The following is a 13,535-nucleotide window of genomic DNA, read 5'->3' on the forward strand; positions in this document are numbered from 1 at the left end:
AACACCAAAGCGGTACCAATGCGGTAAAATACCAAAACACCGGTACCGAATCGGTATATTCTGTACAGTATCGGTATCCATTTTTCCTTAATTTCAGTATCGGTACCGATCTCATCCCTATGTTAGAGTTTGAAGAACCTCTGTTGCAAAATATTTCTACTCTTTTGTTTACTATCCCCGGAAATATTTTCTCTAATTATAGGCTACAATTCCCAATCATTAAGTACAAGAGAAATACTGAATGAAGAAACCTTCACACACACTATGCCCATGAATCAACCACGTTTTGATACCACAATGCTGAATAAAGTTATACAACAAAGGGAAATAATGAACAGTTAACAATGACTCGACATAACAAAACTAGAATTTATTTAGCCACAAACTAGGAACTACTCGTAGTGACCGGAATTCTTTATTTGACTCATCATCATTTGAGTTAGCAAATCAAAAGGTTCTAGCTCAAATGATACCACAATTTGAATTATTATGTGAAACACTGATTCATGCTAAAATAATTCAACCTGATGAGGACGGAGGCGAATCGGAAGCCCTTTTACAGGAATAGGCATAGGATCATATTCAATTTTCTCTTCAGGTATCAACAGTTCCCATTTGAAATTGGTTACGATGTCATGAAGGAAGGTAAGTATTTCCAATCTAGCAAATTCTTTCCCTACACACATCCTAGGACCCCCTCCAAATGGCACATATGTGAATGGAGTTGGTCCTGCACCTTCAAACCTTGATGGATCGAACCGTGTCACATCTTCAAAGTTAGCGATATCCTTATGTAATGACGCATAACTTAAGTATATCTGAAAATGCAACATGAAAGGATTACAATGTCAGTTTTATTCAACAGTTCATATATGTTTATATTGTTATATATCCTCATCGGAAGTATATTTTGTTTACTGAAGTAAATGCAAAGTTTGTTACCTTCCATCCTTTGGGGATCGTATAACCTGCATACTCTATATCCACCAGGGCCTCTCTAAAGGCTCCAGTGGCAGGTGGATTTAGTCTCATGACTTCAGATACTACATTCCAAGAGTATCTCATCTTTTGTATGTCCTCCCAATTTAGCAATCCCCCAACTTCCTTTGCCTTAGAAATCTCTAATTGCTCTAAAAGTAATTGTCATTCACCCATTATTTGTTAAAATTTGATCTAAAGACATGTGACACATAAATTGTCCGAAAGCATGTCTACTGAAGTATGTTAATGATACAAAATATATACAAGTATATAACTAACCTTTCAACACTTTGTCATAAATATCAGGGTGTTCACCAAGACTCTTGATGAGAAAAGTGATAGCAGCAGTGGAGGTGTCATGACCAGCAAAGAGTAGTACCAAGATGTTGTTTGCAATGTCTTTCTCCGTTAAATACCTACCATTTTCGTCTGAAGATGTAAGCAAATGCGATAAGAGGTCTTGTGAAGATGACACCTTTCCTTCTTCAATTTCCACTCTTCTTGCTTTGATAATCATCATGAGATCCATCCTAATGGTATCTGTTGCCTTAATTGCGCTATAAAACCGTGTCCCTGGGAAACTTATAGGCCACTCCAGCATTCCTTTCAAAAATATGTTGAACAAGGAAGCAAGTTTTGCAATGTGGTTTGGCTCCTCGAGGCTAAGAAATAAACGGCAAGCAAGCTCAAAGGCGTATAACTTAACGGTTTGGAATACGTTTACCTGTTCCTTGCCTTCATACATGTATGCATTGAAACCAAACATTACTATTTACTCATGAGAAATATTTGTGTGATTTCAATGTGGAATTTTGAAATGAAGCAAATTTTTGGGAAATCGTGATTAACTTCGAACATTCACAAGACTTTCTGACATAATGTTCTCTAGGTTACCATCTCCTCCTTGGTTATCCTTAAAAGAAACCAGTAGTCTCTCGTTATATATATAATTAAATCTAAACAAACAACATAATTAAACATAAACAAAACTAGATAACTAAAGCTAAAAAACCAGATAATAAAACATAATCATCAACTTCTGAACCATCGGAGTTGACATCCGGATGCACAACATGTTGCATATGGGGATGGTTTCTTATTAATTGTTAGGACACATTGTGACCAAATCTTCTATTGTATATGTTTTCATATTCCGAGGGGCCCGGGCAATCGCTTGTGCCTCTGGTATAATGTCACTTTGAGCCATCATGAAGTTGAAGAATGCATGAAATCGGCGAACCTCCACGAACAGAGTATGAAACCTTGATAAAGTGGCGCTCGTAGAACGATTAGTTTCTCCTACACGTTGACGAAATACTTCAAATAAGAGTTCTCTAATTGAAACGCCTCCCTGTCTATTATCTAGAAGTCCATCTAAGAGTTGACCAGAGCCATGTCTTCATCTTCATTCATATGTTTTCTTGCCATTCTTTTATTGAATCTTTGTAGTGAATTACCCTCGTCTACTTTACCGGATCACCATCCCACCGAACCATCCTCGTCGGCCTAGCCTTGTCCGAAGTCGACGATGTGTATGCTCTAATGGAAGGTCCTTTTAGCTAGGTGGTTTTAGGGTTTGTAGATGTAGATGTTTCGAGGTACTTTGTGGAAAAACGGATAGTGTATTTGAAAAAGTGGCAAAGAAAAATTGAATTCTTGTTTATTTCTTTTCAAACAATTCTCCTGTATATTAATAGTACAATGCTTTGAATAGTGAAAGTTATAATATATATGGTTTTTTTTAATAGTTTTATTATCTTCTTTACTTTTTAAGTTAGATAAGCTTTTGTCAATCGGTACTAGTATTGAAAATACCAGTACGGTAAACCGACACCAGCCTGATACATAAAACACAAAAATTCGGTATCGAATTGATTTTGAAAATCTTTTAGTTCGGGAAATTCGGTACTGCTACCCGGTACCATTTGCTTATCCCTGATCATGGATGTCGTATGAACAACAACGGTATCGTGCAATTTTTTTTTATTTTCTTCAACTTTTAATGATTTCTTTTTTTAGTTTCAGGGGTAGGGATGGGCTCGGTACCAACCAATACTGAATCGGTACTGGTACAGAAAATACCAATTACGGTACTTGTATATGAAGGTAAAAAATGGTAGCGAACCGGTACCAGGAACACCAAAAGTACCGAATTGGTACTTAAGATTTTTTGGTTTGGGAAATTCGGTACCAGTACCCAGTATCATTTGCTCATCTCCAACCACAGGTTTCATACGAACAACATTATTACCATACAACTTTTTTGGTTGTTTTTCTTTTGGTTATCTTTTAGTGTTTTTTCTATATTTTCTTTTTTTCCTTGTCAGCGGTTTCCATGCGCAACGCGCTCGTAGTGATTTCAAAACACTTGTAAACACAGACTAACTAACAAAATACGTTCGCCTCAACGCGGCGATTGTAAAAAACTATTTATATAATATACAATTTTTCTCTCTAAAACTTAGCGATATTTAACTTCTTGAAAGAATTCAAACTCACTTTAGTTTATTTTTTTTCGACATTCGGACACAAATTTTACTAAAACTTGTGTTTTTGAAAAATAGAGTATTTTTAATCTCGTAAATGTATAGAAAGAACTTAGTGTTTCATAAAATTTATTATATCGAAATATCGACCATAAAAACTAACAAAAAGCGTGTATTTAAACTTTTTTAAGTTAAATATTACAAATTATTAGAGAATAATAATCAAATTATATTTTCTTTTTTATGATATACTGTTATTAGTGAATTACCCAGTTTTGTGTATCCTTATTTCTATTACTAGAATCAAAATCCCTACTAGAGGTATGGCATCACAAATGTAGATCTCTATGTATCAGCAACTTGTGGGTTGGAACGTGGATGGTGATATATCCAAAAGACTAAAGTCCTTTTTGAGTCCATGTGGTTTGTGTATTTTAACCATTTAAATCTAAAAATCAAACTTGTCTTGATTTGAGTCCCTGTGGTTTCTAATTTTAACAATTTGAATCCAAAACGTAAACAACATTCAAATTAGAAACATTTGGTTTTTGAATTCAAATGGTTAAAATTAGAGACCACAGGGACTCAAATGGTTAAGATTAGAGAGCACAGGGACTCAAATCAAGACAAGTTTGGTTTTTGGATTCAAATGGTTAAAATGCACAAACCACAGAGACTCAAAAAGAACTTTACTCTATCCAAAAAGATTCTAAATATAGATCTCCAAAATTGTGTATTATACTGCTGATAACATGTAATCTCTTGTAATCGATGAATTAAAAATTCTAAGGCTACGAGGTGTGGAAGAAGGTAGTCCCTTAAGTATGATCCGTCACGTAGAGGTCCACATCAGCAGGTGTGAAGGATGAGACTAAAGTGGTGGGCTATGGTGTGGGGATGGACCCCTTTATATATACATACATATGTATGTATGTATGTATGTATGTATGTATGTATGTATGTATGTATGTATGTATGTATGTATGTATGTATGTATGTATGTATGTATGTATGTATGTATGTATGTATGTATGTATGTATGTATGTATGTATGTATGTATGTATGTATGTATGTATGTATGTATGTATGTATGTATGTATGTATGTATGTATGTATGTATGTATGTATGTATGTATGTATGTATGTATGTATGTATGTATGTATGTATGTATGTATGTATGTATGTATGTATGTATGTATGTATGTATGTATGTATGTATGTATGTATGTATGTATGTATGTATGTATGTATGTATGTGTGTGTGTGTGTGATAAAAAGAGAGAGGGCCATCGAAGGCATCGAGGGAAGGACGTGAGAGACGGGGACGAGGCAAGTGGGGGTGGTGTGGACGGGCCAGGACGGGGCTCAACGTCCCTCCGCTGACCCCATACCCGATAGCCTAAATAATCTGATTCCCATTCACGTATATCATTTGGCAACTAAGGTTTGTGAGTAAAATCACCCTTAAACTTTTACATTGTTCTTGCAGATTGTACAAGTAGTTGGTGCAACCCTCTTCTCTTTTAAGTTGTGGGGTGTGTGACATGGCTGACTTTGATTGGCCGGTTCGATATAGCCGTTTGGGGGTAGCCATTGGCCACTAGAAAACATGGTTTTTATCATGTAATTTTTTTTTTTTTTACAAAATGGTAGCAATTTACTTGTTGTCATCAGTTTGCCACCGAAAATGTGGTGACAAAAACACCCGTGTCAATTACCCTAATCCCACCAAATAGCCATCATTTTTATATTTTGCTACCTTACTTTTACCACCACAAAATTGGTAAAAATTATTTTCCACCGCTTCATGTTTGCTACGCCAGCCTTGTTTGCCACCAAGTTGTGACGCGTTTCATACCATTTAGCCATTGATATTGCCACCATTTAGCCATCGTTTTTGCATGTTTTAATACCAGTTAGCCACCGATATTGCCACCATTTAGCCACCATCTTTTACACAATTTGTGAGTTTTGATACCATTTAGCCACCGATATTGTCACCATTTTTTACACAATAGCCACCGTTTTTTACGCAATTTGCGACCGAGTTGTGCCACCATTTTTTACACACTGATTACTGGAATATTGGTTTAGTTTGTAATATTGGTTTTTAATTCAGATTTTTTTTCTCGCTGCTATTTTCATCAAAATTACATATCAATAAAACTACAAATAATATAAAAAAAGGCTAATAAAATTCCAAAATTATATAAAACATCTCGTTTTCAAAAGCATATAAAAAATGCCAACTAAAACATAAAATAACTAAAATTATCCTAATAAGATAAACATCTAAACATTCAAAACCAAGTGTTTATAGCCCTATCTTCGAATTTAAAAAAAATTTTAATTTTTTAACCTATAGATACTCACCTAAAATTACATATTTTCCCATTCTTCTTCAACCATTACCCAACACAGTTTTAACATTTTCCCATTTTTCTTCAACCAAACCCACACCAAAAAGTCGAAAATGGTGCGTTCCAACAATACCAACAACACGTCGGGAATACGCGTCACAACTTAAACGCGTATCAACACAAATGGCGTGAGCTTAAACCGAGGTTGGATCGGTTTAAAGTTTGCTTCGACCGTGTCCCTACGGGCGACTTGACCCACGACGATCGAGTGGAGATCGTGAAGATCGAGTACAGGCACGATGGGAATACGGAGTTTAAGTGGGTTCCCCACTTTAATATTTACCGTACTTTGTAATTTTTTTATTTTTTTGTAAGATTTAATAAGTTGGCTTTTTTATTTTTTAGGATTTAATAAGAAGGTTTTTTTATATTTTACGATTTATTAACTATGTTTTTTTACATTTTAAAATTGTCTTTTATTTAACTTTTTTTAATTAATATAAGTTGTGTTTTTTATATAATTGCAAAATTAAAAAAAATAAATAAAATAATAAATAAAAAATAAAACCACATGACACCCCACGTTGGCCTGCCTACGCCGCTCCCAAACCCATATTTTTAGATATGGACTGATGAAGCCCACATCTACTACGTGTCAACCAATACCCCCAACTTAAGCCCCTCCACATCAGATAGTCTTATACACTTTCAACTTGGTGAAACCCTCTTCTCTCTCTTTTACAGTTACATGATGATAGAGTAAACTATGATGGGTCAACACATGTTCTATTAATCAAAACGTAAACATCTTTCTGGCAAATGCCGAAAATATTAGTCTATAGAACTTTTTGATGTATTTTTATATTACTAAAACTTAAGATATTTATATAATATAAATTTGCAACATAATGTTGCATTACAAGTTGTACCATATACATAATATTGGTTTTGTATAGTGATTGGTTTGTTATGGTGGTGTTATAATGTAAATTTGCAAGTTGTACCATATGCATAATATTGGTTTTGTATAGTGATTGGTTTGTTATGGTGGTGTTATAATGTAAATTTGCAATATAATGTTGTATTTCAAGTTATACCATGTGCATAATGTTTGTTTTGTATATGTCATTGGTTTGTTATCGTGGTGTTGTTTTGTTCTCTCATTTCACATCTCACAACAAGCGTGCACTCTCTCTCTCTCTCTAGAACAAGAAAGTAACACCAGTTAGTGTTCTCCGACGTTCTTGCGTTTTCCAACAACCAATTGAAGGTTGTTGTTCACTTCTATCTACATCATAGTTTTATTATGATGATTTGCGTTTGCCAATTTTGCTTCTTGCGTTGGTGATTCTGGAAATTTTGTACGGTGCTTTGATTTTTGGCTATTAATGCACAGGCGAAGAGCATGTTTTTTTCCAGATCAAATTACTAGCAGGTTGGGCTATGAAAGCTTAGCAGGTCGTTTTTTTCATTTGTGCAATTCAAGTTTATTGATGTTTTTAAAGTTTTGTGTTGTGGTAGGCTTTACATGGTTAATGTTTGATGTTATTTAACCTTCACCGCTGTAACGCGTGGCCCTCCAATCTAACATTGTATACGTTGTGCCTTAAATTGTAAGCCCCGACTCCAGGCCGCAACGCGGCGGGGATAAAACCTAGTTAAGTAATATTTTATAAAGTTCAAAACTTTTAACTGATTCACTAACTTTTAATAAGTTTTAGAATTTAGTTATATAATATGTATTTTTATGCTTATACAATTAATAATATATACATTTGACCTGTTTATTTTTTAACTAATTTAATTTTTCTCCAGTACTTGTGTTCGTTAGTTTAAAAAACAACTAAGTATGCAGATTTGTGTAATTTATTTTCTTGACGGTTCGTTATACATTTTGTTGAAAATTGAGTTCTATTCGAAATAGAATATAGAAAAAAATTACACCGTTGGTCCTTTTGGTTTCTGTCAAATTTCAATATAGGGTACTAATAGTTTTTTGTTGCAACCACTGGGTGTCAGCCCAGTGGCCACCGCACCCAACTTCATCCTTGAGGTCCTGGGTTCGAATCCTGTGGCCAGCACACCACTCCACAGGCTCTTCGATCTCGGTGTTGGGGACTCACCGCCAGACGGCTATGCGGTAGTGCTGTCTGGGGAGGGAGAAGCCTCCCGGGGCTAATGGTACCCCGCATTCCATTTTTTTTTAGTTTTTTGTTGCAAAATCACGTATTAACTTTCTAATTTATCACAATGTTGAGTACTAAGGCCAAACCTTGTTAAGTCTTAATAAACTGACTAAAATGTCCTTTAGTTAATAGAGAGTCTATTTTTAATTAATTATATTTGACTAAAATAAGCTAAAGATTTATTTATATTTATATTTATATTTTTTATATTTTTCTGTTTTATTTATATATTTTTTTTTCAAATTATACGGATTTGAAGTTTACTTTTTATAAACTTTGAATTTATATATAATATTATTTAGATTAAGTTAAAAAGTTTATTTTACTAGCATATTATTATATATAAACTCAAAGTTTATAAATAATAAACTTCAAATCCATTTAATTTTATAAAAAAATAAAACAAAAAATATAAATATAAATAAAACTATACATTATTTTAGTCAAATATAATTAATTAAAAAAAATAGACTCTCTAGATATGAAAGGGAATTTTAGTCCTTTTAGTAAGACTTAACAAAAAAAGTTAACAATGTTTGGCTATAGTACTCAACATTGTGACAAGATTTGGCCTTATTACTTAACATTGTAAGGTATTAGAACATTAATACCTGATTTTGCAACAAAAAAAACTATTAGTACCCAACATTGAAATTTGGTAGAAACCACAAGTACCAACGGTGTAATTTTTTCTAGAATATATCTTGGTATTGTATGCTATACGAGTGTCTATAATGTACACGTAATCTGACGAACTGAACCGATTTCTACCTAACGTCGGTACTGGCATCAGTACTTTCAATAAAATAATGTGTCGATTCCCTTTTTAATATATGAAGACGTTATTTTTTAGGTTTCTATAGAGAGTGTTGATATTGCAAAGGAATCCAACCGATATAGACCAAAATTCTTACGCATCGCGCCCACTAATTTCTACTTATATTTGTCCACTTTTAAACACCATTTTTTTATAAAGAAAAATAATAAAATATTATGTATGTATTACATAAGCGTTTGTGCGTTATGTGCATGGAAATCCGGACGTCCTTACAGATAGTTAATTCAATTGTACCATCCACAGTCGTAACTTATTTGCAATAGAAAGAAAAAGAATACCTCGCCAATGAATATCGATATGGCGACGAGTGACAACATCCATAGTCGCAATATAGTGAGTGGCGAAAGCATCGGGACCAAGATACGATAACATCCTCCTCCTTATCCACTTTGCTTCATCGCCACCAGTTGTAATCAGGCTCTCCCCCAAAAGCCTCGTAATCGGCAACGGCCACCACGCACCCACCAGCTTGTTCTCATTCGCAAACCGAAATTTGTGGCCGGCAGGACCACACAGTACGGCCACACGTTCGCCAAGTAATGACGTCTTAAACACTAGAGAGCTGCCGTATTTTTCGATCCGTTCTTGAACGAATCTCTCTGGAACTCCATCCAAGTTTGCACGTACCAACGCGAGAGTTTCTCCCAGAAACGGCCATCCGAAGCTTCCCGGTGGAAGATTGATTTTGCTTCTTTTATTGTAAACATTCCAGAAGACGTATAAAGCGACGAAGAGGAGAAGCGGAGTGAGAACTTGAATCATTGTTTGTGTGTGAGCCCCTGGCTGTTCGTCCATACTTATATTCGCGTGTGCGAATCAAAGTGAAGTCGTAAACGCATATTAAGTGAAGAGAAAAATTTAATAATACTTGTTAATATTTATGTAGTCAACTATCACCTGCACTCCTCATATCAATCGAAAAAAAAAAAAAAAAGAAGTTAAATGTCAAGTCCATATGGGTTGGGCCATTTTGACAGTTTAATTCAGAGGTTTCATTTTTTGCCTGTGGGTTAAAAAAGGTTTCAGCGTTGCCATTTTAGTCCATTGTGTTAATTTCATCCATTTTTTCTGTTAACGAGAAAGACAATTCAGTCATTTATATATGGCCGAATTGCTCTTTTAGTTAACAAAATTACATATAAAATGACCGAATTGCCTTCTCTTATTAGAAAAAAAGATGAAGTTAACTAATATACGCTTAAAATAGGTGTCATACAAGGGGAACATGGAAATTTGGTTGGTATCGGTTTGACTACTTACGATATCGATACGGTACCAGTACAGTACATGGTATAGCAACCGAAGAAACAAAAAAAAAAATAAAGTCATAGTTTGCTCAAAAGGATGTCGACACGTGTTTTATATTGATCGAAAGTCATATAAATGAATACTAATAACGGTTTTGAGAGTACCGATGTTATTACTTGTTCAGTTGGAATCGTCATGGTATTGATATTGTTGGCATTGTACTATCACCTCGGTTCGTCAGAACACATGTACTATATTGACACTCGCTATAACTTATGATATGAAAAAAGAATACAATATTATGAATACTCATCACGAAATTTATAACTAGATTATAACTATCACGTCACAATGGCAAGGTAAACGATATAAATATATTAAAAAATAACCTAAATGTGACGTAACTTTGATAGAATGTATGTTTGTGTTAGTACTACGGACAACAGGGTTTCTGAAAAAATTTATACAAAGATGTAAATAAAATTAGACACATCACAATGACATGCATAATTTTAAAACCCAGTAGTTCAATGAAAAAAAAAAGAAAAACAAAAGTTGTTGAAAATTAATTATAACTAGAATTGAGACCCGCCGCAATGCGGCGGGGATTCTTTAGTTATAAATAAGTCGATCTAGGATTCGTACGTTATGTTAAACCTGTCAAACGGGAAAAAATAGACAATGTTGACCGACACACGCACGTTGCGTCGTGTTAACTCGTAAAATTTAGAACGAAACGTTAGAAGGTTAAATCAAAGATGCACGTTGCAATGTGTTAAGTCACAAAATTTAGAACCAATCATAAAGCGAAAAATTTGCGAAAAATGAAAACTATAAAGGACCAAAGTTGAAAGTAAAAAAAGTTGTAAGGATAGATTGCCAAAGATAAAAAGTTTTGGGTTAAAAGTAAAAAAACAAATAGTGTTGGGGTAAAAGTAATTTGTGAAATACTTTTGGGTGAAAAGTAAAAAAAATCATTTTTTTTTTAAAACCTCCAAAGCCAAGCTTACGACAACCATATGCATAACCATTTTTTCTTTGGAAAACCCTCAAAGCACACCCCGCGTTGTGGTGGGGCGTAAAACGATGTCAAATAGTACTAATGTCACACAATTGTTATCGACCACCAACACTGACTCGACCTAGGATTTGCGTGTTGCGACGAACCTGTCAAACATGAAAAAATAGAGGTAAAAACTTTGAACCACACGTGTACGTTGCGCCGTGTTAACTTGCAAAATTTGAGAAAAAAACATAAAAAAAGTTGAACCACACTCGTATGTTGCGTCGTATTAACTTGGAAAATTTAGAACTATACGTAAAACGAAAATTTGCCAAAAATGAAAAGTATAAGTGAGAAAAGTTACGAAGTTAAATTGCAAATAATGAAAAGTTTTGGGATAAAGTTAAAAAAACAAATTATGTAGGGTTAAAATTGAAAAAGTTAGAAACTTTTGGGTTAAAAGAAAAAAAGGTAAGTTTTTTTTTGAAAAACATCCAAAGCCAAAAGTACAAGTCACTAAAGCTCAAAGTAGTTGCAAATTTATATAGGTTTTAATAATAATAATAATAATATAATAATATTTAAATGAAAAACTGAGTAAAATAATATTATTTTACCATTTATAGGTTTCTTAATTGTATATACTAGTTGGATTCCCATGTTCAACGTCACAGGCATTCAATCGATATCGGTTCGGTTCATTAAGGTACCGATATAATATAAATACATATATCGAAGGTGTTCGAACCATTATAGTCCGTTTTGTAAAGGTAAAGAACAAAAAAATTACATTTGACCTATTCGATTTTGAATAAACTTTCATCGAAACGTAACGTAGATAATAATAATCACGTCGCAATCGCATTCAGGAATTTTATACGACATTATATTATATTATTATAATAATGGAAAGAGTAAGGGGATCACTTTATATATGTGTGTATATATATATAGGGGATGGTTTAAATGAAAACCACTTTTAACGCGAAAACTAACTAAAAAAGGGTAAAAAAACACACTAAATTTTTTTTTTCAATTTTTTTTTTCAAATTTTTTTATTAAAAATTGCTAGTTTTTGTATATATAAAAAAACTTTTTTTCAAAAAAAAAATGTAGTGCACATGTGTAATAATTCACACGTGTACTATTACACATGTGCACTACAATTTTTTTTTTTGAAAAAAAAGTTATTTTTATATACCTAAAATAGCAAAAATTGGTATGAAAAAATATTTTGGTATGTTTTTAATGTTTTTTTAGTTAGTTTTCGAGTTTTCGCGTTAACTAGTGGTTTTCATTTGAACATTCCCATATATATATATATATATATATATATATATATATATATATATAGTGGAGGGTTCAAATGAGAAGAAATTTTTTTTAAGAATAAAAAAGAACAATCTTCAACCAATAAAAATGCTTCATTTTACTTCATTTAATTTTTATATTTAATATGGGTATAAGGGTATATTGGTAAAATTAGATAGATCATTAATTGTTAGTCTTTCTTTTTAATAGTTAATAACTAAATTAAATTTGTAACTTATTTTCAAAAAAAATATATTAGAAGAAAAAAATTAGTTTAAAGTGTAGGATAAATTATGAGGTGCGTAGGATGAATTACGAGTTGTGTAGGATAAATTTCAGTATATGTAAGATAAATTTTGATATGTGTAGGATAAATTTTGATATGTGTAGGCAAAATTTTAGTGTGGAGAATGATAGTCTTTATGACTAATTAATTAGTCAAAAATAATAATAAATGAGATGAGAGAAAAACTATTTAATGTTTTACAATTGTACCATTTGTTTTTTTTCTTCTCAATTTAATTTTCTTCTCAAATGAACCTCCCCTTATATATATATATATATATATATATATATATATATAAAGGTTAACATACTTCACGGCTTATCATACTTCACGTAGGAGACAATGGTAACCGTTGGATCAGGGGTATAATCACGCATGGAACATATAATCACGCATGTGACCACATAATCACGCATGGGATCCAAAATCACACACGTTATTTTGGTCAAAAAAAATAATTACGCATGTTATATATTTCGTGAAGTACGTTAATGTACGTTAAGGCGTGAAGTACATTATACTTTCTATATATATATATATATATATATATATATATATATATATATATATATATATATAGGATAGGAGTTGGCCAGAAAGTCCAAATTTCCTAAAAAGTGTAAAAAGTCATAAAACACCGTAATGTCAACCATAAAACACACCAAAAACCCACAAATAATATGATGAAGATTACTAAAACATCATGTATGTGGGTTTTGTGTTGTGTTTTAGATGTTAAGGCTCTGATTGTGGAATGACAAATATTATTGTGTTTTATGTTGTTTAGCATTGTGTGTTTTATATTCATAGTTATACGATGGTGTGTTTGAAGTT

The 13,535-nt window shown here is 32.9% G+C and overlaps 1 protein-coding gene across 1 annotated transcript; it reads right to left on the minus strand.

Moving 5' to 3' along the window:
- Nucleotides 1-265: 265 nt before the first annotated feature.
- Nucleotides 266-9,674, minus strand: LOC110908670 (beta-amyrin 28-monooxygenase). Its single transcript, XM_022153627.2, has 4 exons — nt 9,132-9,674; nt 1,261-1,716; nt 943-1,130; nt 266-818 (listed from the first exon to the last, which is right to left on the minus strand). The coding sequence occupies exons 1-4, from the start codon at nt 9,646-9,648 to the stop codon at nt 510-512; spliced, it is 1,470 nt and encodes a 489-aa protein (XP_022009319.1). The 5' UTR covers nt 9,649-9,674; the 3' UTR covers nt 266-509.
- Nucleotides 9,675-13,535: the final 3,861 nt, after the last annotated feature.

This window comes from Helianthus annuus, chromosome 14 (assembly GCF_002127325.2).
Source record: "Helianthus annuus cultivar XRQ/B chromosome 14, HanXRQr2.0-SUNRISE, whole genome shotgun sequence".
NCBI classification, from domain to species: domain Eukaryota; kingdom Viridiplantae; phylum Streptophyta; class Magnoliopsida; order Asterales; family Asteraceae; genus Helianthus; species Helianthus annuus.

Coding starts and splice junctions, on each gene's coding strand:
- LOC110908670 (XM_022153627.2), bottom strand. CDS start 9,648: ATGGACGAACAGCCAGGGGCTCACACACAAACAATGATTCAAGTTCTC. Junction 1,131..1,260: donor TTATGACAAAGTGTTGAAAG/GTTAGTTATATA, acceptor AATTACTTTTAG/AGCAATTAGAGATTTCTAAG. Junction 819..942: donor CGATCCCCAAAGGATGGAAG/GTAACAAACTTT, acceptor TTGCATTTTCAG/ATATACTTAAGTTATGCGTC.